This window comes from Varroa jacobsoni, unplaced genomic scaffold (genome assembly GCF_002532875.2).
Source record: "Varroa jacobsoni isolate VJ856 unplaced genomic scaffold, vjacob_1.0 scaffold_904, whole genome shotgun sequence".
Classification (NCBI taxonomy): domain Eukaryota; kingdom Metazoa; phylum Arthropoda; class Arachnida; order Mesostigmata; family Varroidae; genus Varroa; species Varroa jacobsoni.
In genome coordinates, this window is record NW_019213806.1 from 31086 (window position 1) to 54718 (window position 23633).

At 43.7% G+C, this 23633-nt stretch overlaps 1 protein-coding gene and 1 long non-coding RNA gene across 3 annotated transcripts in view; one reads left to right on the plus strand and one right to left on the minus strand.

Moving 5' to 3' along the window:
* The window catches only part of LOC111264844 (homer protein homolog 3), a 51059-nt gene extending 29888 nt beyond the window's left edge, over positions 1-21171 (minus strand). The window contains exons 1-3 of the mRNA XM_022841050.2: positions 16296-21171; positions 15840-16105; positions 14529-15582 (exon numbers count right to left, since the gene is read on the minus strand). Coding sequence (XP_022696785.1) covers positions 14529-14554 — 26 coding nt within the window. The 5' untranslated portion in view covers positions 14555-15582; positions 15840-16105; positions 16296-21171. The remainder of the gene's footprint in view (positions 1-14528; positions 15583-15839; positions 16106-16295) is intronic.
* The window catches only part of LOC111264845 (uncharacterized), a 19393-nt gene continuing 4318 nt past the window's right edge, over positions 8559-23633 (plus strand). Inside the window, exon 1 of one of the 2 annotated variants that reach the window (XR_015312831.1) lies at positions 8559-9797. This is a non-coding gene — a long non-coding RNA (uncharacterized LOC111264845). The remainder of the gene's footprint in view (positions 9798-23633) is intronic. The other variant, XR_002683108.2, reaches the window with a different exon arrangement.

Consider the following 23633-nt stretch of genomic DNA (forward strand, 5'->3'; position numbering starts at 1 on the left):
GATATACGTAGCAGTAGCTTTACCTACATTGAACTGAAGACATACTTATAATAATAATGATATACCAATAACATATGAATGTGTTATCAACGTATTATTATCTAAATACTTAAAAACAGAACAACTATCCGATTTTGGTGCAATAAGCCTCTAAGGCGATACAACAAAAACGCTTAGCCTGTAGGCACTTTTGTTTCTAGAACAACTTCTGCCTGACTTTCTGGAAGGTGCACGTCTGTGAGCTAGTGTATACCTTCTGTACGATGAATTTCGTTGTTGACTTAATGATCGTGCAGGTTTTATTGGCATACTGAGGGTAGGCATGGTGATCTTCTTTTCGACGCTTCGATTGGCTGTTGGGAAACGCGCGCCGCCTTCAAGTCGCCAAATTGCTACCTTCCTTCGTCTACTCAACATATTCGAGGTCCTGATAAAAACTGCCAGCAGCGAAATGCTACCTACCAGCATAGACTTAGAATGGGTCAGTGGCCTTCAGCAATAGTCGTATTGGCTCCTTTGTTGACTTTGTGGGTTGTTTACGTCTCGGTTAGCTAGTCTTTAGACGGTTCAGCTGCGTCTATCAAAACTAATCGAAAAGTGTTTCTTCAGCCCTATCGTATTTAACAAAAGTAAGTTGGCGAGGTCATCGTAACAAGATCGCAATGGGTCAGCGATCGAAAGCCCAGGTCGTGTATTCTGTTCAAAGCTGGTTACGGTTTGGACTGCATGTGTAACAGGGACGCCTGTTAGTCCTCCACTGAAGTGACTCTCATCTGTAATCTCTACTGGTTTTAGCTATTCCGTCTTGCGTTTCATGCTCTGTCGTTACTATTAGAAGAAGAGCTGATGCTGAAGATTTTCACGATGTCCCTATGTCACCGTATCATTATATCTTCTATCGGCATCTTGTGTGTAACTGAATCGAAATGAAATGAAAAGGAAAAGCGTCAACAGGAATGAACACACGCGTCCAACTAGCGCTCTGCAGACACAGTTATTTTACGAGTTGGGTCCTGTAACTACGAGCGACGGGATGATAGCGGCAACAGTTTGCCAGCCGCTCTGTTTATTGTCTTGTCGTGACGCTGTTGTTATAAATGATAAAAAAAAAAAGCCTGCTCGACCATGCTGATTACGAGTGAAATTTAATGGTTGAAGCCAGGCCGATACAATCAATAGACCGTTAGGTCTGCTGCGTTAACAGTAACGATAATAAGTGCACCATAAACCGTTGCTATCTTAGTATATTGTATGTTTGATTAGTACGCTATGTGTAAGAAACAGTTTATAGGGATAGGGGTTTCTTGAGCTGTGGGTTAACTTTGGTGGAATTCAGCAATCGGACGCTTAGCGTCACGGTTGGTACAATCGACGTTCTTCCCGAAGCCTCGTAGCCGAATGCCAAGACGTGAAACAAAACTTTTTTCCTTAGCTGATTTTTGGCTGCAGTTTTTACGACAGGCCCTAGAGCCACTGCTGAGCGTCGTAGTAAAGGCTAGCCAAGGTAGGGAACTGAACACCAACAGTCCTGATAGCTCGAATGGGAATTCATATACTTATCGTGTCTTTCATTGTCTAGATCGTATCGATCCCTAACTTCGAGCCCTGGTCAGTTTTATATCTCTTCGGTTTGTAAATAAATATGCAAATATATCATTACTACCACCGCGTGCAAGTTTTTGGAGAAAAAGGTTTACCAGCAAGCACCCTTATCCATAAACGGATGCCGGATTCAGTTTAATCCTAAGTCTATTTTTTTCTCTTTGCAGAGATGCGAACCTATAGATACAAGCATATACGTATATATTTCTAGCTAGATAATAACCATGACTATTTAAAACAATACCAATTAATCATCCTCGATAGAAACACACTGAGGCGCAAACGCACGTGTAGTCATCAATTGCCATAATATAACAGTAAGTACACTCCTAGCTGCTATATCGCGCTATCAATTTATGTGGCCGGCATTGCACCACGGTAGAACGAAGCTATACCATTAATTTAATCACACGTGCCTACGCGTCGAAAATGTCCTTTGATATGCCTCTTTCTCCAGGGCCGCTTGCGAGTTCACTCTGATTTGCTCTCAGATCGCGAGCACATCCAAAAAAAAGTTGCGGTTCACATCGTGGACCTGCTATCCTGTCAGTACCATGGAAGCTCTTTCTCGTCGCTTCTAACTCGTCATAATCATCACGCGCGAGCTGCTCTGGCAATGCTCGACTCTTTCATTCACTGCGCTCTCCGGCGCTATCAGCGATCCAGCTTTCATAGCCTAGCAAGCGGCGTTCAATGGCCGGACCAACGGTCACTGTTAATACCTTCACGATTGCAGTCTATGATGGATAGATAAGTGGAAGCTAGGGGGTTGGAGAAGTGCCGCAGCCCGTCAGAACGCAAGTGGAAGCGCCAAAATATGCTCGTACCGTTGGCTCAGGACAAGCGTATAGTGATTTTCCTCACACAGATTCTTTCTTCGTGGAACTGGAGAATACACCTAGCAAAGAGTCGGACGAGCCTGATCATAGCAGGCTACAGCGCATGCCTGTGGAAAACAATACGCTGATGACCAAAGATCTGATCCGTTCCAGTGATTCTGCCACGGTTATCCATTCGCTCGGATTTGGTTCATCGCTACTTCAACTGCTTCGACACGGCGGCGTTTGCTAATTACCATCCTCATTCATCAGTAGCAGCGGAACCGGTAGTTAGAGGTTCGATGGCTGCCGTTTTTAGACCACTCTTTATGTTGTAGCCGTGAAACCGCTCAGAGATCGGCAATTTCGCAATCACTCAAAGTCTCCGTAGAACTTCATACGCAGAGCGATATAAAACCGACTGATTGATAGATAAACGGGTAATGCGTCGAACTGAGGACGACGATCATTAATAACAATAGAGAATGATGTGAGAAGCTACGGTTGGTCCGCAGTAATTCATTATCTGTTCCGGCAAGCGACTAACCGCTAACTAACCCGACCATCATTTTCTACGACTACACGGATACGTGATGGTGAGGCCGCCAAAAACAGAATCAGAGAACACTCTCGGCGCTCGAATGCTAAACGGGCACGACATTCCGATAATGGTGAGCGGGATAAGCCGGTAATCCAAAGGGGGCATCGGTGACAAGATTTATCGCATTAGCAGCATAGTAGTGGTCACTGCAGAGGGAGAAATATGGGGCAGACGGGCGAACTGAGCTGCTGGGTCGAGCGGACGCCCATTGAAATTAAATGAACATAAAAAATAGACGAGAATGTCTCACCACTTCAATAGGCCATACAGAGCAGGGTGCATGACCGCGCTGTTTGATGCCAGTGGCAAGCCAAACATCGAGGGCTCGAAACAAAAACGATAAAGGGTTTCGTTAGCAGAATCGAATGTGCTGCGAGAACGTTAACTAGTTAGGGCCATCAGGCCAATCGCGAGCTAACAAAATGAAGGAAAAGCAAAGGTGAAAAAGGAAATTAGATCGGAGGTTTGAGTGTCGCCAATGATGATGATCTCTGAACTAACTTAATGATCTTGATAACTTTTCGTGCTGCTGCTGCTGCTGCTGCTAATACGCTAATGGTAATGGTAGCAATAGCAGATGTGGCAAGTGGCTGTGAGAAATGCATACAGGGGAAAAGATAGACGGTTTGAGAGATTTCTGTGTTGACAAATTATTTGTCAGGCGGCAATTAACGAGACTGCTACGATCTGAGTGAAGGCTTTACCCCTACTCAAACAATTCGAATTTAATACAGTAGCAACGGTAAATAGATGACACCGTGGTATTCAGCTGATTATTAGGTTAAACAATCTTCCCCTCGCCTTTATTTTTAATAAAGACGTTCTGATTGAATAAAGAATACCGATCTGAACTGAGCTGAGAGTCCTGTATCATCGGTATTGATCGTTCGCTCTGCACTGATCCATATCTCTGATAACGGTAACTTCCACCACAATCGTAGCAGTCTGAAATCTAAGCTGCCACCGTGACACCTTACAACCTACAGAGTCCATCCTCTTCTCATATATATACATATATATATGAGAATAAACGTAATCACAACGATGTCTGTGGCTGTACAGTTAATGAATACTAATGATCTTCTTCGAAAATCAGAGATTCTCTCACGAAAAAAAGTGCGGCCCCACCGGCAGTACCTCGTCCAATCTACGCACCTACATAAAGCGAATCGAGCAGTTAGCGACGACGGTTACACCAAAATAGATGATTATAATGGCGACGGTAGCGGGGGCAGCAGGCGTGATTTCGTCTTTCTAAGCTGTTCAACATTTATGCGTATTCTTGTAACTGATCGGGTAGCAGTAGCCTAAGAGTTTGAACTAGTTATTGGGCAAGTTGAAAGTTCTGATCTTTTTTCTCTATTTTTACCACATTCTACTTTCTCGATACATTACTAACTGTAAAACGAAGATTTAAACTGTCAGGCCGTTCTTTTCAAACTCTCAGAAAATGTTTGCCCCACTCCGTATTTAGGATATCGTCCCTTCACTGTATTTCGCTGATGTTTACCTTAGCTTCCACGTCTCTTAATTTGGCAGCGATTTTCGATTTTTTTATAGCGTGACATACGAAAGGACCGGTGACCATTCCTATTTGCTCGCCATCAACAGTGGCTGTAGGAAATCTGCCACTATTCCAACAGGCGGTTGTATGGCATATGGTGCAGAGTAAACTGCACGAAGGACACGTGGCGCCTACAACACCATGTTGCGTGCAGCCCCCAAGGGTAGGTCTGCGACTCGCGCGTGTCGCTGAGACGTGCGATCATCGTTAGTGAAAAAAAAAAAATATTCTCTCTGTGATGTAAGGAGGTAAACGCTAAACAAGGTTGTTATGACGATCGAATGGCCATTATATAGCTCGTACAATATATTTAATATTATTATCTCGACAGTGTATTTTTTGCATTCGTTTAACGTCGACATATTTTGTACCATTAGCTTAATGTTAGTAAGAAATGTGTTCTATCGATTGACGTACCGTATCGATAAAGGATAAAACCATCACATCGGTGCCCAAAAATGCTTAATCGTGGTTCTATAGTGGCAAATTATGACTGTATATGATATAAATGGATAGATACATGATAAAGTGTAGTTGTGTTAGCCGTGCTTCGAAAATGACGTTAGGCTAACCTCATTAATGTTTTACTTGCTTCCATAAGAATTGCCCACTAAAAGCACCCAAAAAAAGGGTTAGTACAATAGAGGCAAATGGCCATTTAGCGTAGCATGTGTGTGTGTGCGTGTGTTTGTGTGTAAGCTAAAACATACAGCTTCAGCACACATTCAGATGTTCCAACTTCAAATATAGGAACGAGCCATAGCTAAAATCAACACCTAGTCTGATCTCGTACGTTGTAACCGTTTCGTAGAAACTATCATTGTAAGGTCAGCGGTCATCCGAGCCAAAATTGGAGTTTAAAGTTGCACACGATCTAAGTTTAGTGGGTTCCAGTCCCACAGTTTTGGGAAAATACCCGAAATCTGAAGTTGCATAGCGCTTTGTTTGGCATTTCTATCAGAACATGCAGCAATAGCCTCAAAAGAAAATCAATGCACAACAACAACGGCAGCAGCGATTCCTTCGAATGCTACAGCCGGCGTGCTCTAAAACTAAAAAAGTGCAATTTTATGGTGCGTCCTTTTCATTCCCTGCACCCCGCATGTACCCCGCGACTGCATTCAAACAAGCAAACCAGACCAAAGCAAGCAGCAAACACCTAAGCAAATGACGTATTTGTGTGCGCTCTGCTATTGCTAACGCAGACGCTATTCCCTTTTCTGACGCTGTTATTGCTGCTTCGTCGAGCGATTCGTCATTCTATGCTTAACGCTAAAGCTGGAAGTGGTCTACCAACAAGTATCGCGGCCTTGCGACGAACCGGCGCGGCAGTGTGGCGTGCGTGTTGTCGTCGATCAATGTCGGACAATGTCCGCTCCCCGATCGAGACTGGTAAATGCATGGAGTTCACGACAGACCTGTGCCAAGAACCTGAGTAGATAAACGGATGCTTTTCGTTCGTTGATTTCCTTAGCTCGCAACGTCGTCTCTATCAATTCGGCTGATCACGGTACTGCTGCGAGCGGCGTTGATGATCATTTCTTTCATCATGCAACAGAGGACCGGTCCGATTTTGGCAGTCGACAATTAGGCGGCTGGATGAGTGGGTCGCTCGCTACCTTTTTCTGTTGCGTCCCTTGACTAGTAACGTCATCAGCAGTAAAAACCATGTGGACAATACAAGCCAGTCCTTTAATGGGGCTTCCAACAGTACACTCAAGCGAAATTTGGTCATCGATGTACGACTACTGAGAGAAGTAGTAATAGTTGTACCTTACCGACATTTTAACGAGCAAATCATGTGATACTGTAAATTGATTGATCGCCTATCTCATCCAAGTCCTTCGTGCAAATCTAGCATCGGGCTTTCGAAAACGTATTCATCGTTCTCAAGCCAAAACTGGAACAGCCATTTTTTATTTCTAAAATGACGTTGGGAAACTAATTATGCACGATTTCAATCGATGATATTTTGTCATTTTTTGATAGTACGATGAATCGTATATTACGATCGAGTTTCAGTCATTTTTGCGCCGTTTGTGACTGTAACCGTTTATTGAAACTAACTGAGTAGCATTAAGAAACTCCTGCAGCCACGGAAACAGATAGATAGTTTGGCGACACAAAATCCGGCTTGCATTCAAATCTCCCATACAATTGCGTAATCTTTGCCAGCTAATAAAGATGTATACGGTCTAATATTGTCATGATGGAAAACAATGCCCATTCGGTTCACTAATACTGGTCGATCTTTTTCAATGTCTGCTTATAATCTTATCTTTTGTCAACAACGGAGATCCGAATCAAGCGTGTTGTCAGGCGACAGCAACTCGTGATAAGCGATTCCTCTCCAGTCCTACCAAATAGTTTCACCGTTCTTGGCGTCAGCCTGAACTTCGTCATAGATTTTAGTTTCTTTTTTTTTTTTTACCGGCACGTTACTGTCATACGTGACTCGTGCATTATCATCTACGATAAACCGCTTCATTTTATTACGTTCCTCTAGAGTTTCACAAATCGAAATGCAATGGAATAAATTACTGTGCCTTAATTCGTGTAACATCGAAACATACTGGCCCGCTTTTTTTTTGAAAGCTGTTTGGTGGTGGATGTTTACTTCCTTGGCAATGTCATGGCTATTCGCGTAACAGTTTTGTTTAGGTCTCGAAATAATTGCACCCATTTTTCCCAAACTTGGTCAACCACTATATAGCACCTTTCTTATTGAAGATTCCAGAACAAAAGCAACGGAATATATCTTTAAAGAATTTCGTTCGATGACCGTAAACAGCATAAAATGTTTTATAGGCATCGTCAAGCTTTACTACGATCAAGGCAGCATTTATGCCTTGATCGTAGTAAACCTATAAAATATAGCAGAAACTTCACTCATCTGTAAGGCGCGTTATGTTGGGTCTTAATGAAAGCATCCTACGTTCCAGTTTCATATGCCCCTACGCTGGGGCCAAGGCCGAGCCTTTAAAGACAACGATGCCAACCCGACGTAACACATGGTACATAGGATATGTGACGTTAAAGCCCTCTAGCCGGAATATCAGTCTGTACCTTCCCGACAACTCAAATATTTACTCAACAGAAAGCAGTAAAAACATAATTAAGCTTTAATGGTTATTTATCATTTGTAGACCGCATCTCATATCAAGCTCGAGCAACGCCGTTTACATAGCGCGCATTTCTGGCTCCGAAAAGGAAAAACTATTCGAAAGCGTTGTTAGAGAAGGGGCAAAAAACACAGTGCCGTTTGCTCAAATTGCCGTGTCCTGCATATTTAGACGTGTTCTTGTTAGCCGAGTGTTTGCGTACGTGTATCTAAAAGCGGCTACATATGAAAAAACCCAAAATACACTTTATCAGCTATTAATTTCTAACATTTCTGCCCCAACCGAAGCTGCTGTAGCTGAAGCTAATCCGGTGACGTTACCAAAATCGTCGGTTTTATTTTAACATCAGTTTTTCGGAAGCTGCACGCCAACTAATCAGAACCGACTCGACATATCAACCATCTTTTTACAATGAGAAAAGTGGTTTATCAGTGACAGTTGTTCTAGTCCTACGAGCCAATCTCTCACGATCAGGCCACCAACAGCAGGATTTCGTAGCCGTTTACTCTACTGCTGGAAGAGGGAAATTATATAAAGAACCGTTGATATCTTATGTCGTCATTATGAGGCAAAAAAAAAGTCCGACTTAACGAGCGTGAAGAACGTATGGCCTTGGTTGTAGCAACCGGAAGCAGGAAAACTTTGAGGGGGCGCCACAGAAGCGAAAGAGCAGAAAGGAAGGCAGTCATTTCTTATTTGGCATCCGCATGATAGGTATTTGAATCTGTTAATCACCACTGGTAGCGATCATGTTACATTTAACAATAACTTATAATTAATTAACTAATTAACTATAGAGATAAAAGCATGCAGATATGAAACGGAATCGTATACAGAAATATATACCCGAACATACTTATATACATTTAGCAGTAATAAACAGCATCGGACAGCAGTTTTATTAGGGAAAAACCGTATAAAGATATTGTAAAGAATAGGTTACCCAATATTTTGTTTTTTTTGCTGGACATTGTCGAGCTGCAAGCTTTTGCCCTTTTCTAACAAAAAATAATAAATGTTTCAGATTTGTTGTGCGCCACAGGACGAGCTAGCGAACTCACATCTAAACCCAGATCGCTTACACAGTTTACACGATCCTAATGTCTTTGAGTGCTCATATACTACCGCCATTGTTTGATGCATCATAGTGTATAATCTATAGCTAAAAAGCACCAGAAATAGCGAACAGAATCAATGTAACAAGAAATACATACTTACATCTACCCTTTTTAACAAACCAGCTATATATTTCATCGTTATTACACAGGATCCATATTTTTTCTTTTTTTTTTCACCACCAACATTGGTGAATGACTGTTTAATGCGGATCAATCAATAGTATATCAGCATATTTAGAATGCGTAGAAAAACTTCTACCACAGTTGGGGGCAACAGCATCGAGACTTAACTGGCGAGAATATTAAATAGGCTTCCAAAGATTCGCTTCTTCCTCCCCTCATTTTGCTGGCCGCGTCTCTATCATTGCTTATGCAGACTATTCCAAACTGCGATGCGACCCCCAGCCAAATACAGCCCTTCTAGGTCTGCGACAGAGGGCAAAGGCAACTAGAGATTAGCAATTTTGCTAAGTATTTTTATCCAGCTAGTGCGTTTATTATGGGCGTGACAACCTTGTTACAACGAGCCGCAGCGGGCATAACTCGAATTTAGGCCCATTCCATTTGATAAGACCCTTCCTTCAGCTGGTTCCACTGCTAAAATATCTAGGGATAGTTCAAGTACACGGGTTCGATGCAAAGTGGTGCCGTTGCGTGAAAATTGTATACGGACACATTATCGCTGTGTGTAGTGCACATATGAGTCCGGGTCTAGTGTATGGAGGACGGAGGAAAATAAGGACGATAACAGGGTAAGAAGTACCCGTATTTCCGTTACAACGGCCAAGGGCCGACGTTCTCTCATTGGTTAGGAGCAGCTAGAAAGACTTTACACAAGAATGAATTGAGAAAAGAAATTGAGAGAAAAATGAAACGAAAAATATAATGCGTAGGAGTCTTGTGCCCTCAAAATATAGGAGTGGAAATAGCGTTGTTTATCACTTTGGAAGAAACTTCAAATCGAAGCTAGAGGTGGGTAAAAAATTTGAGACACTTGTAACCCAGGCAATTACGTTATTTCAGCGCGAATAATAAAGTAATACTTTGTACAGTCATTTAAAATATAGGTAATTTGAGACAAAAAAAAATGTATGTAAATAACAGCAGTTATTCTCTTTAATTTAACATTATCATCAGTCTTCACGAGAGCTGTATTAAGAAATGGATACAACCATACAGACTACTCTGGTTATCAATGATAGCATACACAAAACGAATAAGACAAATGCGATTAAACAAAAAAAAAACAAATTTGCGTTTTAAGAGAACGCGCCTACGGTTTTCCTAAGAATGTTTATACAATGCCAAACGTTTTATACGTTTACATTATGTGCGTGAAATTGTTCAGTGCTAATCAGGATGAAATTGTTCAGGACAAATATGATTCATGTTTACACGACGCCATGACACTTCACATTGTAGATGGTTACAAATGTAGACACTCCTCTAGCTAATTTAACTACTAGACCATTGCTTCTCGGTGGTTCGCTCAGAGGCTAACGTGTTCACTTGCTAAATTTGAAAATTCGCGGTAGCCTACCGGCTTAAATACCAAACACGAAATATGAAAAACTGCTACATTACTAGCTAACTAACCCAGGTAGCACCAGAGGCTGACTCGTCGAGGCCCGTTAAACAATGACGTTTCGCGCATAGCAAATGCACATTATAATAGCAACATTCGCGTGCAAGCTTGTCCAGCGTCCCATGTGCGCTTGATGGCGTTATGTCGTTAAGTCGGCAATGGTTTACGGCTACCGGTCAAAGCTACGTCAAATCGACAGTTATGAGTGCAGCCAAAACTAAAAACCCAAATTAGGGTATGTTCTTGGCGTATTTGTCCTCTAGGTCAGCTCGAATAATGTAAACCTATTGTGTCATCGGGCGATCCCTGCTGCATGGCAACAAGGCTTAGATTATGAACGACGGGGCACGCAGATTGCCACCTACGGTGGAACAATTAAGTTTCACAAATCATGCGTTCATCTATGGCGCTTCTGTTGCCAAGATCAATGATGAGGATCTACGCGGAGGGAGTCGACCATGAAGCTGAGGGGCTGCTTTTCTGGGCAGTTCAAAGATTGCGATTGCTCAACGATGAGCTATTATCGGAATATGATGACGAATGGAACCACGCACTGTTATGTGAGCTTAGATGGGCGATATCTAATGTTTCAACAAATTGAAAACAAAATGTGCAGTACACAGTGTAATAGGTACAGTTTACAGTAATTATAATAATAGTAGAAAAAAAGTGGTTGAAAAGTCTGTTTGGGAAAAGATCTCAATAGGATTTTGGGTGCGATTACGGGAATTTGCAAAGATGCATATCTATGCATCTTTTGCATTTTACCTAAGCTTTTCGCAATGAATTCTTCTTAGAATATGTTTTGGCCTATTGCAACGAGGAGATTTGCGTATGGGCAAAGCAGAATACCACAAAGTGAAATTGCCTTCCGACTTCAGTGTAAAATAATTGTCTATCATCACTGGCTTGACAATACTTGCACTCGAAATTCTCCAAATGCTTAGTTGAATTCTTTTTTTTTTTGGTTATATATCATTGATTGAGTAATTCGCTCAGCCGCTTACCCTTGCGATGTCATGGCCGCTTTTCCTCTAATTTTATAATCAGCGAATCAGCAAATCAAAAAACGAATCAGCGGCGAATCAGCAAAAAGAAGACAAAAAATAAAACCGACACGTCCGCCAAATCTGCAGTCATATCTGCATTTGTTATATTCTCGAGACTTGTGCCTCTATGCATTCGGCCAGCGCAACGCTAGGATCCGATAACGTATCGTTTGAGATTATAACGGGGAGTCGAGTGGAGGTTGCAGTCAGTCACAATATTTATAGGAAATAGGTCATAAAGTTACAGATTCTGCGTAACATTGACGTAGGGGTCAACTCCACCGTTACAATGGATCTCAACTGTCCGAGGTACTCCACGTTATACCTCATGAATACGCCAGCCTTCTACAGGACTAGAATCTGCAAAAACCTGTTCTTCCACCGCAGTTTATTAGCGTTGGCCGCCACTGGTTGAATGTTGCCAATGCAAGCAGCTTTCTGCGAGATCTTTTTACTTTACCAGCCGATCATAATTAGTTCAGTAGCCGAAATTCGAGCCCTTCTCTCATCGCTTTGTTTTTCCTCTTCCGTTGAATCGTCCCTAGCATGGCACAGTGAATCGTCTCTTGCGGACCGCTGCAGAAGGCAGTGGTAAACCGTTACCGGATGCCAAACGCAAACATGCGCTGAACTGACGGTGCACATCAGCAATTAGCCAAGGAGCGCTAAGTTGCGCTACGACTGCCGCTTCCCTATAGGTTCTCGTTATGAGCAAAGCCGGCTAGAAATGCACTGAAATAGCTAATCATCATTACGATAGCAGCGAAAACGTTGTCTGCATCAGTAGTATCTGAATCGAGAAGCAGTCCTCTAAAAAAACTGCTATGCGCTTGACGTAGTCTAATTATTATTGTAAAAAATGTGCGACGTTGATTCCCGGTTGCTGAAACGGCAACCGCAACACAATATGACGTGATGACGGGGACCGTCGCGAAAAAAGGAAAACAAACACAGCAAACGCGGAAGCTCTCATACTGAAAGAGCTAGATGAAATCGCACAATGCGATGATTTGACTGTCTAACTGTCTGTGTGTTTTGTTTGAGTGGTTTGTAGTCGGGATAGAGATATGATCTCGTCGCCACGGGTAGCCATAGTGCAAGTCCTGGCTAGTTATGCTTACAGATGATTATTGTATAATGCAGTAATAGTAATCATATCAAACAGTAGAACCTCGTAGGAAACGCTACAGAATGCCTATTCTACAATGGCCGACATCGCAATTGTGCCATCGCCGAGAACTGCGGCTTCACTTACAATGAGACGCTTGATGTGTAACGAGCCAACAAGCAAAGAACAAATAAGTGGCTCACTTCGTACACATTTGTAACATAACAGCTTTAAATTGATGCTCTGGCTTGACATGCCTGGCAAACTTAGTACCAAAGACGCCAAAAGGCATTGGACACGAAGAGAGGTGTCCGTATTAGCGCGATTTAGCCGAACGTCTCGTCGAGAATATGACTATATGGTTGGACGCGCTTATATTTCTATATATTTTATTTATTGAACTAGCAGGCCGCGGAGCTAGCTGAATGGTTGGGGAATTCGAGAAAATAATAGTTTTTATGAAACCGGCGAACATCAAAGTCATATTGATTAGCGTACTTTTAACAGTCTTAATATAACTAATGATTAACAAGTTTTATGAAGGCTTGATGATTCGTGGGCCAGCAAAGCTGTGAGAGCGCAGGCAGATTTCAACCACCCAATCTACATATATATATATAGGCACCACTTATATACCTGCAGGGTATGCGTTGATCCAGACTAGCGTACATCAATGCCTCCACTTAAAGCGCCGTAGCTGAATTGGCCAACCGCCCGCACTGTCCCTGGACTTTTGCAATCAAGCCAAAGATGTTTACTTGGCATTCGATCGCGGGCAAAAGTACTCAAGTACTTTGAGAGATATAAAAGGTCACACGTGTATGGAGACTGATGTAGATTGAGTTATATAGACAAGCTTTACATAAGCTTTACATATGCATTTCTTTTAGAAGTACATTTTTGGCTAGTCGAAAGTGAACAGTTGAAGCTTGTAGCATCATAAGATCTATTGGAACTCGATATCCTCTCGCACAGTGATTGGAAGAGCGGTATCACAGCAGATAACATTCTCTAGGAAACGACTTTCTATTAAGTTACATATCGGCTGATGGAAATGGCATCAGATAGTTTCGCTAGAACAGCATAAATCTAGCGTCTGCATATGTGCTATGCAACCTGCATTCAACGCTGAAGTAGATACTCTGTGAAGCATAACACACTTGTAGCTTACTATGATTTACAAAAAAGGAAATCGACTTTTTATAGCTAGGTTATCCTCGGCCAGTATCCTCATCCAGGCCTCATTTAAAATAGAGCAATCCCAAAAGCTTTATACACGAAAAAAAAAACAAGCAAAAAACTTTTTCCCTGCTTCGCCTTTTTTTGACAGGGGCGAAAAATAATGGATGGTGCAACATTTTTAGTATGAAAAACCCCGTACTAAACATGTGCCATGATAGTCGATATCTGTAAAAGTGATCAGTTCACAGTAACACTTGGAAACAAATATATACCAGCAGTAACTAACATTGCCATGTATTATAGCAATGTGCTTTTTTCCCATTCCCATAAGCACAATGCGACACGGTAAATTAAACGACGAACGTTTTCAAAACACGTCTCTCACTAGGTATAGCAGTTGTCAAGACCAACCTGTTTCATTTTTTTTATTACGACTACCTTAGGAATTTCGCTCATTTACCGCATTAGGTTTCCCACAACGTTTGCAATAACCAACATTAGTGGGCCCTAACGAAAATCAACACGAGTACAACAGACTGCTGAATGACGGCCCGAGGTTCCGCATTGAGCGAATCACTGCAAGCACCACATAATCCCTAGTTACGTATTCAATAAAATAATATGTTTCGACTTCGATTTCAGTGGCGTCGTCGTTAGGCAGCTTTTCGGTGACTCATCGTTAGCTACAAACCTATAAAATATCCTATTGGCAGTACTCATAGGATACAGATATTGATATCAAGCAATTATCAAGCGCTTTAAAGTTTTCTCATACTTACCCCATACTGGCACTTTGAGTGGTCATTCAGGCATCACACATTTTAGGTGTACGCGGTCTTCCTAGGTTCTTATTGTTGCTCCATTAGTGGTCGTCTCCGCCCATTCAACTGTTGGCTTTCCTCTAGGACAGCTACTTTCCGGTCGTAGGGAGAACTGAAGGCTGTTTTCCAGTTCTGTGCCGAAATGTTCGAACTCTATTATGGGTTCTTTCTTTGGATCTAGTCACTATCGACCGATTCTTTGTTTTATGAAGAGACTACCCTCGTGTGCGTACGAGGGTGAAAAGGGGTGTGTGAGGATGTAATATTTTCACGCGCCACCACCTGTCGTCAAATACACTGCTGTTTCTCTATTCTGCTTTGAAGTCGAAGTATGAGACAGCCGTAATGGCAGCCAATAAAGATGTAACTAAAATTAACTATTAGCCAAAAGTTGTGTTATTGGGCGCTGTCCACTGTCGCATTTTTACAGTTGTGGCGTTCGACCTACTGTTTAGTTTGCCTATTCTCGCCGAAATACACCCGACTGGCCAATTAATTGGCCCGAACGTCTTTGTGAGAATTGCTTGACCGGAGCGCGAACAGTCCGGAACGGGAGACGACTTTTACTGCTGTAAAGACGTCAACCGATGCTCGAACAAACAAGACGCCGAAGAACGGTCCATCGAAACCTGAAATCCCTATTCTCCGCTGTGTGTCCGTATGTACAATCCTGGTATTTGACTCGGCTACGCTGCAGTCGCTATTGCAAGCCGAAGGGATTTTTTGTTATTGTTATTGCCGACCTCCACGTCCTTGTTGAAGAACTGCAGCAACAGGCGCTACTGCTAAGGTTGAGGTGGTTTGTGGGTCTGTTACTGGGTTCACATGGTGTTCGCCGAAGTATTCGACGGAGGCAACTTGGCGCTGCTCGACATCGTTGACGCTTTGCAGTCTTTTGCGCTTTTGTCGTTGTAGGTGTCGGTTGTCGATTCCACTACACCCCGATGAGCAACTGTTCTACTTCGGTTTGAATTTAGCCTGTTTGTTATTGAACTGCTATACCGATAAACGCCTACAAACGAAATTTATCACACGAATTGTTCGATTAATAGTTGTATGCCTAGTCACCATGTTGAGGGCCTTCTTATCGTTTGAAAATGTATTATTGCCATAAATCAATTTCCTATTCTTATCGAGTAAAGCGATGAGGCTGGACGCTGTAAAACTACTCGCTAGGGCACGTTAGGATAGCCTATTGTCAAGCCTCGAATTTCCGGTATCCCACCGAAGTATTGTTGGGATGTTAGAAATGATAAAGTGAGCTGATACCGGCAATTACGTTTCCGCGTAGCAGCCGATGTTCAGCAGACATTCGACGTAGGCTGTTTCCGCAACCGCAGATAAAACATTTACAATTAAAGCATAGTCTTCAGCCCTGCGTATCCGTCGTAAACCTGCAACTCCAGGAAAAATCTCGAAAAATCTACCGTTCTTAACCCAAGTGTTCCTTCGGTTGATCCTCACTAACAAAACTAAGCTTAGTAAAACGTTTTCATCAGCTTCGCCGCTCCTGGCACCGTCATTCCATCTGAATTCTGTAATAACACAAGCACAATTTATATGACAACAGCAGCCAAAAACTACTTCACTTATTTGCTCCTCGTTCTGCTTCCCTCCTGTAATGATCACTATTTTGAACCTTTAAATCACGAAAACGTGTCGTAATCACATAGCACACACTCGATTGGCGCGCATTCTTAATGAAGCCTAGCGAACCTGACGCACCTCGGTAGAAGCTGAACTTTGTGGACGTTGTGCGTTTTCTGACCTTTTCCTTCTCGAAAATATAGACTCTTAATCCAGTGCTGGCAGTTCACTTGAAATGGCGCACGTATACACACGTGGACCCAGCAAACCTTTGCTGATCAATAATAATAATAATAACAACATGAAACACTCAATCTTCGTTTTAACTGCTCAAACCGATGCATGTCCACGGGTAAGAAGTATCTTCGGGGGAAATAATTCGATTTTGATTTAGCTTGTGTTTGTTAATGGTTGTTAGCCGTTTCGGCTAACTCTTTGACATGCTAACGTAGTTGGTCATGCCCAGTGCGGATACGGAAGCGGCAGCAAAGCTTAGCTACAACCATATGATCTCGTGACTATCACCGTCACAAGTACACAATACATGTTAATGTCGAAAATGACGATTATGCTGAAGATTCTACACAGTTGGAAACGAACGCGAACATACTGCTTGCTTTGCTCTCGTAGCCAGATTGGGTCTTCACGGATTCGACTTCATAGCTTCGAATTTTCACTTACAGTTCACAGTAGGACCTGTTCACGTGCTACTTTGTTCAGAGCAATCTGATAGTTACGCACCGACAACAACATACGAGCGTATTGACTTCCGTCCGGCAAATTGTTAAATCTCACCGGTGTATATTCGATGCTCTCCAAGCAAAGTAATTTAGTTTGGCTAGCAGATTTTTGTACACGTTGCCTTAGATGATAGCGGCTAGCTTTAGTAGATAATAGCAGGATATTGAAACTGCAGGTGATACGTCCTGTTGGAAAGCTTTGAGATCATCATTAGTCTCGGAATTTATTGTCGATCGCTCAGCTTGCCATACGATTCGAAAGCATTGTTTCGTTTCTCGCCCTTACCTCGAACACGGATCTAGCAGAATATCTCACATAGGCCTACATTCCAGTGTTATCATCATTATCGTGTGGAGGATCACCTCTTGTTCTTTTCCGAAACCCCTTCAATATCTCTACTTAAAACTTATTCTTATGTATATTTGATTGCTGTTTCTCACCATCGGATCTTTCTGTCTACACGAACAGCACCCGTCATAATGTTACTGCTCACATTAAAATAAGTATTTATACCAGAGGTAGCCGCTTCGGGACGAACCTTTTCCCACGTCCTTCCACAGAAGCCTATATATTATGAAGCCGAGAGCCGAGAGGGCTCGCTCAGCTTTAAGCCCTGCCCAAGCTCTGTCTACGCGTTTCATGTGGTGCTAGTAGCAACAGAGAGGAGTCGAGCCACGAAATGCGGATGACGGCAGAGTGGGCACATTCGACGTTACCCTCACTCATCGATAGCTTTGTTCACTCGATTCGAAGTTCTGGGGCCAATGCTCTTGTCGTCGCCGCCGTTATTATCGCTACCCCCACCACGAACGCTGAAGCTCCGCTCGAACTGGCCGCTCTTTTCACTTACTGCCGATATTTCATCCGCTAGTTCTTGTGTAGACGTCTCCTGCGTCTCTCTATCACATAATGAGCGCGTCGTCCAGTCTTATAGCTTTCGCTTTCCACTAGCTAACTTCTATCACACTTTCTTTACCTCTTATCTTCCTACCACCTTCCTTTCCAAGTGGTTTGTGCCGTCTTGCGTAGAGTCCTGCCTCGGCCAAGGTCTTCCTTCTAATGTACCGGACGTTCACACGATCGTGGCGTGTCACCTACTCCGCGCTCGCGATTCTATAACACTGGGCTGTTCCACTTTGATGAACCTCGTGAGCTTCCGCTGGCCGGCGGGTCCCTGTTAGGACCCCAGCCGAGTAGAGGAAAAGCGTTCCGGCTCTGTACTAGTCAATCGCAATCTGTCTGATTCTGTCTCTCTGACTCTCTGGATTGTGAGTGTTCTTCGCACAGACGGCCGAGCAGCCGTTGACGTGGGAGGAGCAAAGAAAGGGGCCAGCAGCGGGGTTAGGAGATGGAACCTAACAAACGTGCGCTGGGCAACTCGACCAGATGCGGAGTGTCAGTAGCGAGTAAGGAAGCTGCTGCACACACACGCAGCGAACAACTGAACCAAAAAATAGACCGAATTTCGCGAGTGAGGGGAGGCAGTTGACGAGCGAATTCAAGTCAATAGGAGTATCCCAAAAGAGCATAGGGCAATATCGACGGCAATTTAAGAACAATTGGGCTTAATTAAATGGCAACGGCCGCGGCAGTCACAGCAGAATGCGGAAGGAAAAGGGGCCGACGGGGCTGTTGATCCAAAGGGGCAAAACAGATAGAGAAATACTACCGCAGGACCTTTGCTATTCGCAGCACAAATTCGAGCAGGCCGCTATTTGAACAAGCAGAACGGAAAGCAATCAAAATCGCCATACCCGCACAGAGTGATCAATAGCGGTCATGATGGTCATCAGAGCTGGGTAAGGAGAGTTACGTGGGGAAGTGGAGTTATGATGGTGTTGCGTAGACCAGATTGGGTTCAGGGTAAGCTCAAGTTGTTGTTGTAGTGGTTGCAGGTGTTGTTGTTACTTTGCAGGTCAGCTGTTTTGGCGCTTTTGTCAGTAGGCTGTCGATGTAGGGTTTTGTTGCAATGCAGGATACTCGTGAAACGCTGCTCTAATTTTTAGCAATGACACAGCTATCCGAGATCTGAGAAACTGATCAGAAGATATGGCGGATACGGCAAAGACAGCAGGATTGACTAGCTGAATTATTTTTTAGTTCTGGATATTGATGTTGAGAATTAGACAAATCGGAACAGCGGATGTTTAGGCCAGGCTGAGTTAAGCTGAAGTGAACTGGACATTGTTTACTGTCTTCCGGTTAGAGTTCGTTGTGAAAAGAGTTCTCTTGAAAAGTCCTTCTTTCAAGTGTACACCTAAATATTGGCACTTATTGCAGGTTAGTTAAAACAATAATTGACAGGTGCTTGATTTAATCGTGATAGTAGTACAATGACTGTGATTCACGACGATGGTGTTTTTAGAGAGGAACTGTAATCTCCAATCGGACTACGAATTGCGCGTAATCGCAAACCCCAAGGCTAGAAAGCGATTGTTGAGCACGCGTATGGAAACTGACGCAAATTCAATAGTGGCGTTACCGATTTCGACGACTGACACATGGGCTCGGTCGACTTCCTGAGTTGTCCCTTACTTTTTTTTTTCACTGTTCTCGTTTACGGTTGCTCTGCTGTTGTAGTTTTTTCTTCCTTATCCTTTATTGCACAGCTTCGCTCTGTTTGTCAAGTCATGTACGCAGCCGATCGAAAATATCATCAGGTTGACTACACACCATGCACCCCCCTAATCGGCCCCTCTGATCGGCACTGTACGATGACAATCATATCCTCTCGGTATTGACAACCTGGGAAGACCTGCGGTCACGTAATCCTTTTTTCATCACTTGAACACTACTAGCAGAACTGCGCAGAAGATTTTTCCGCACTTCAGAGCGCACACTTGTGCCGTCTGTTCCCGATTTCACTGTCTTCTCGATCTCCCTCTAAATATCTACAGCTAAGTGCTCCAGTCCTTGTTGACAGGGTAAAAGTGGCTGTTGGCTAGAATTTGTGTCACTTCTGGTTGACGTAGTTCGGCATGGCGAATGGCTTCCTTCAGTAATCCTTTAGCTTCTTTGGGGCTCCTAAACATGTCTCGTCAATTTGTCAATTTTCAGCCTGCCCTCCGATTTCAGACCTGTCCCCTTTCTTTTTTTGTTTCTTCAAGTTCCCAATAATATTCTTTTCCGCGTACGGTGCAACGTTCTTTCACGGCATAATGTGCATGGACTGTTATTGTTGAAGGCCAGTTTCGAGTGTGGTTGCCTGCCTGCCTGTCTTTGTGTGTTACGTGTTTATGTGCGTCGATCAGGCAGACACGAGTGGCAAACTTTTCCCTCCTGTTTTTGCCTCTGCTGTCAGCTCACCAGTGAAGTTGTTTGTTTTTCCACGTAAGATGTATATACATATACACCGTTTGTCATGTACTGAGTTTTCTCTACAAGGAGCAGTCTATGTACGCGTTATCAGATTATGGCCATGATATGTCGTTAACATGTTGTTGTACTTCACTTGATTTCTAGCAGTACGTCATAGACAGGGTAACAGAAGCAGGAAATCGGGCATGTGGTCGACCAGCCATCGAACGGGGCAGAGTCATTGCCAGCGTCGCGATCGCCGGCTGTCCAGCATTTGTTCGAGCTGCTGTTCATAGCACAATTTTTCTTCTGTCGACAGCGTCTGCGGCGACGATATAGCAGCACGCAGCAGTAGCAGCAGCAGCACGCAACACAGCGACTAATTCAATTGAAAAATCAAATCTCACACGCACCGCAGTCGCAATTCCACTGATATGCTTCTATCGATCAGTAGTCATTCAGTGGCTCCATCAATCCACCGCCAAAACCGGCATCCCTTACAGGAACAAAAACAACGGAACAAAACATGATAACAACAACAATTACTACTAGTACTACAACAACAATAACAACAACAACAACAACAACAACAAGAACAAGAACAACAACGTCGACAATCAGCGAGCTTCGCCGTTGAGCTGTCGTCTACGTCGAAGCTAGCCGCACTTGCTAGCGTTCCTGCAACGTGTAGGTTCTACTTGCAGTAATCGCAATGACAATGCAGCAGCACCACGAAACCCTGCAATTCTACCGTGAAGTAGATCAGACGGTCGCTCGACTGAGACTACGACCACGGTTCGATTCCCGGCGAGTGCTCGAGATCGACGACTGGCGGCTACTCCGCTGCAGCCTTTGCGCATGTCACGGCCCTCTGCTGTGCTGCGCCGTGGGCTCCTCAATGTTTTCGTCTGTGTTGATCACCGCCGTTGTTTAATAGTGGATGTCAACGCCACGGCCTCTATTGATGCAGTAGCGATGGCACTGCGGGCCACTGGTTGGCTTCTTGTCTTAACTGTCTGCTATCTGCCGACGGCTGGTGGCAGGAGCCGCAGCAGCTGCCGCCGCCGAAAGAACAAACTCGAAGCGACAAACGACCTGCGGGAGCTAGCCAGCTAGTCAGTTTCTTGCGTTCAGTGCTCGTTGTTCGTTCCTTGCTACTGTCTCCGCCGTGACAGCCGCTGCCGCTGCAGTTGGAGCGGCTGCTACGTGCTCCTGCCGCTGCTGTCGCTGGATAGTTGGTGGTACTCAGAGCAACACTTCGCTGTGACGCTGTTATGCTTGTTTGTATTCAGTGACGGCGGCCGCGAGTGAGAGTAGCTGCGCCACTCGCAGCAGGGAGCTGGCTGCTGGTTGGCCAGGCAGACTTCTGTATGTAGCAGGAGAAGTAGTGACAAAAGCCGCTGATCGGAACGACGGTGATGTCGTTTCTGCGTGATGTCGACGGGTTCTCGCTACGACGGGTTGCGGTTAGTCCCGGGTATAGGAGTAACCGTCAGTATCCTGACTTTGCGACTATGACCATGTCTTTCTGTGTCTATCTGTACGCGTGTGAATGTTTGTATGTGTGTAGATTTCTGCTGTCTATTATGGCTGAATCGGCATCGGGGCCACCACGAACGTCGGCGGCAACGGGCTCGCCTATGCTGGTAGCACAGTTCGAGGAGGAGAGTAAAGGCTGGCGAGAGCTTTGGTAGACAACAGTTGTCTCCGTTGCTTTATAGAATTATGTACCAAACGAAGAAAGAGCTACGATATTTTCTTCGTTAGTTTGTGCTGCTGATATGGCGCGCCGATGGGCACAAGGTTCGTCGTGTGGCAGCCGACGCTCAACATCAGCGGAGGGCTGAACGTCGCTTGCGGTCTAGTGATGATGAACCGCTGCTCCGCTGCGGCTGGCACTACCGATGCCTTCAAGAAGAGCGATGCGGTCATATAGTCGGCCAATCTCGACTGATAACAGACGGTTTTTGAGTATTATGGGTTCTAGTGAGAATTAGTATACATTCGATAGAAAAGACGAGTCGTTTGCGTAAGAAATACATGCGATCAAGTATCAGAGCCGTCCGTGCAGACTGTAGATGTCATAACGCCACCGTAGTAGATTCAACGGGAACTTACTGGAAAAAGGTCGCACTGCATTAGAGGTTCATAGTGATTGTTCCGAAGGAAGTGATTCGGGAAAATGAATATGACTCAGATTTATCTCGAACTCAGTTTTGATTGTAAATGTAGCACAATGCAGAGGAGTGTATAGACCCCTAGTTGAACTACTGAACCGCGTTTCATATGACAGCAGCGCCCGACCGGCATAACCCATCGTTACAACGAAATACTCGCGGTCATCGTACGTTGATGATTGTTTGTGGACGAATTCGAGCGGTGTTTTCCGAGCTGCTGGCCTGGGGGTAAAATCGGTCACAGAATCGGGTCTACCAGCACATGTATATATATTTAGTGCTAGCCAGGTCACTGTGATAGTTCACAGTTCGTTGTGGTAGAACTTATTTGAATTAGTTTGACGCCGCCGCCGCCGCTATATGTATAGCACAATCATATTTTCTTTCCCTCTCGTAATTTCGCCACAGAATGGTAATAAACATAACAGCGACGTTCCACACTACGACAAACACTCGTATTCTAGAGGTATAGGAATATAGATTGTGTCATGCCATAAATGTACGTGGTTCAACATAAGTGACCAGGTGATCTGAGAGTTGTCGACTGTTAGAGTAGCACAGAAGTAAGAGGTGGTGAAAATAACATTTAAATAGTTTGAGAAAGTGTATATGTGAAACGGAATCGTCTTTTTCAACGTCTATTGCTGCTTGTGTGCTCGAAAGCGGTAGCATAGCCAGCTTTATTCTATGGGCCATAGATCGGGCTGGGTTATATTTGAATAGACTATAGGGCGCCAAAGTACACGGATTAACAAAGACAACGAGTACCCTGCGCGCTCAATGAGTGTCGAAATGACAGTGGTAATCATGCTTTCTGGAGAACTTTGACAAAGATGATAATTTTTTTACCCAATAGAACGGAACACCGGCACATTGTAATCGTGAGGTTATAAGCATATATTGACGCAAATCTTCCAGACTAGTTAGATGAAGAAGCCCTCTAGGATACGCTGCTCCGTTCCTCCAATCTGATGCCAATCGACCTTTTCTTAGTTTTCTCTTTTTAATTCAAAGATAGAATCTACGCCAAAAAGTTAACGAAACTGGAAGATTTGGAAGTTGTTTGAAGTTTGTGAAATAATAGCCTACCATTATTAATAAATAGCGTATTTATCAGAGCAACATTCATTTTGAACATTTGCGGTAGACGGAAGAGCTAAATAGTTATGTAATTTTTTTAAGAAATAATAAATATTAATGTGTTAATAAAATCAAGTGTTGTCATCTTTTAAACTAATGCATTTTTCGAGACGTCTTATAT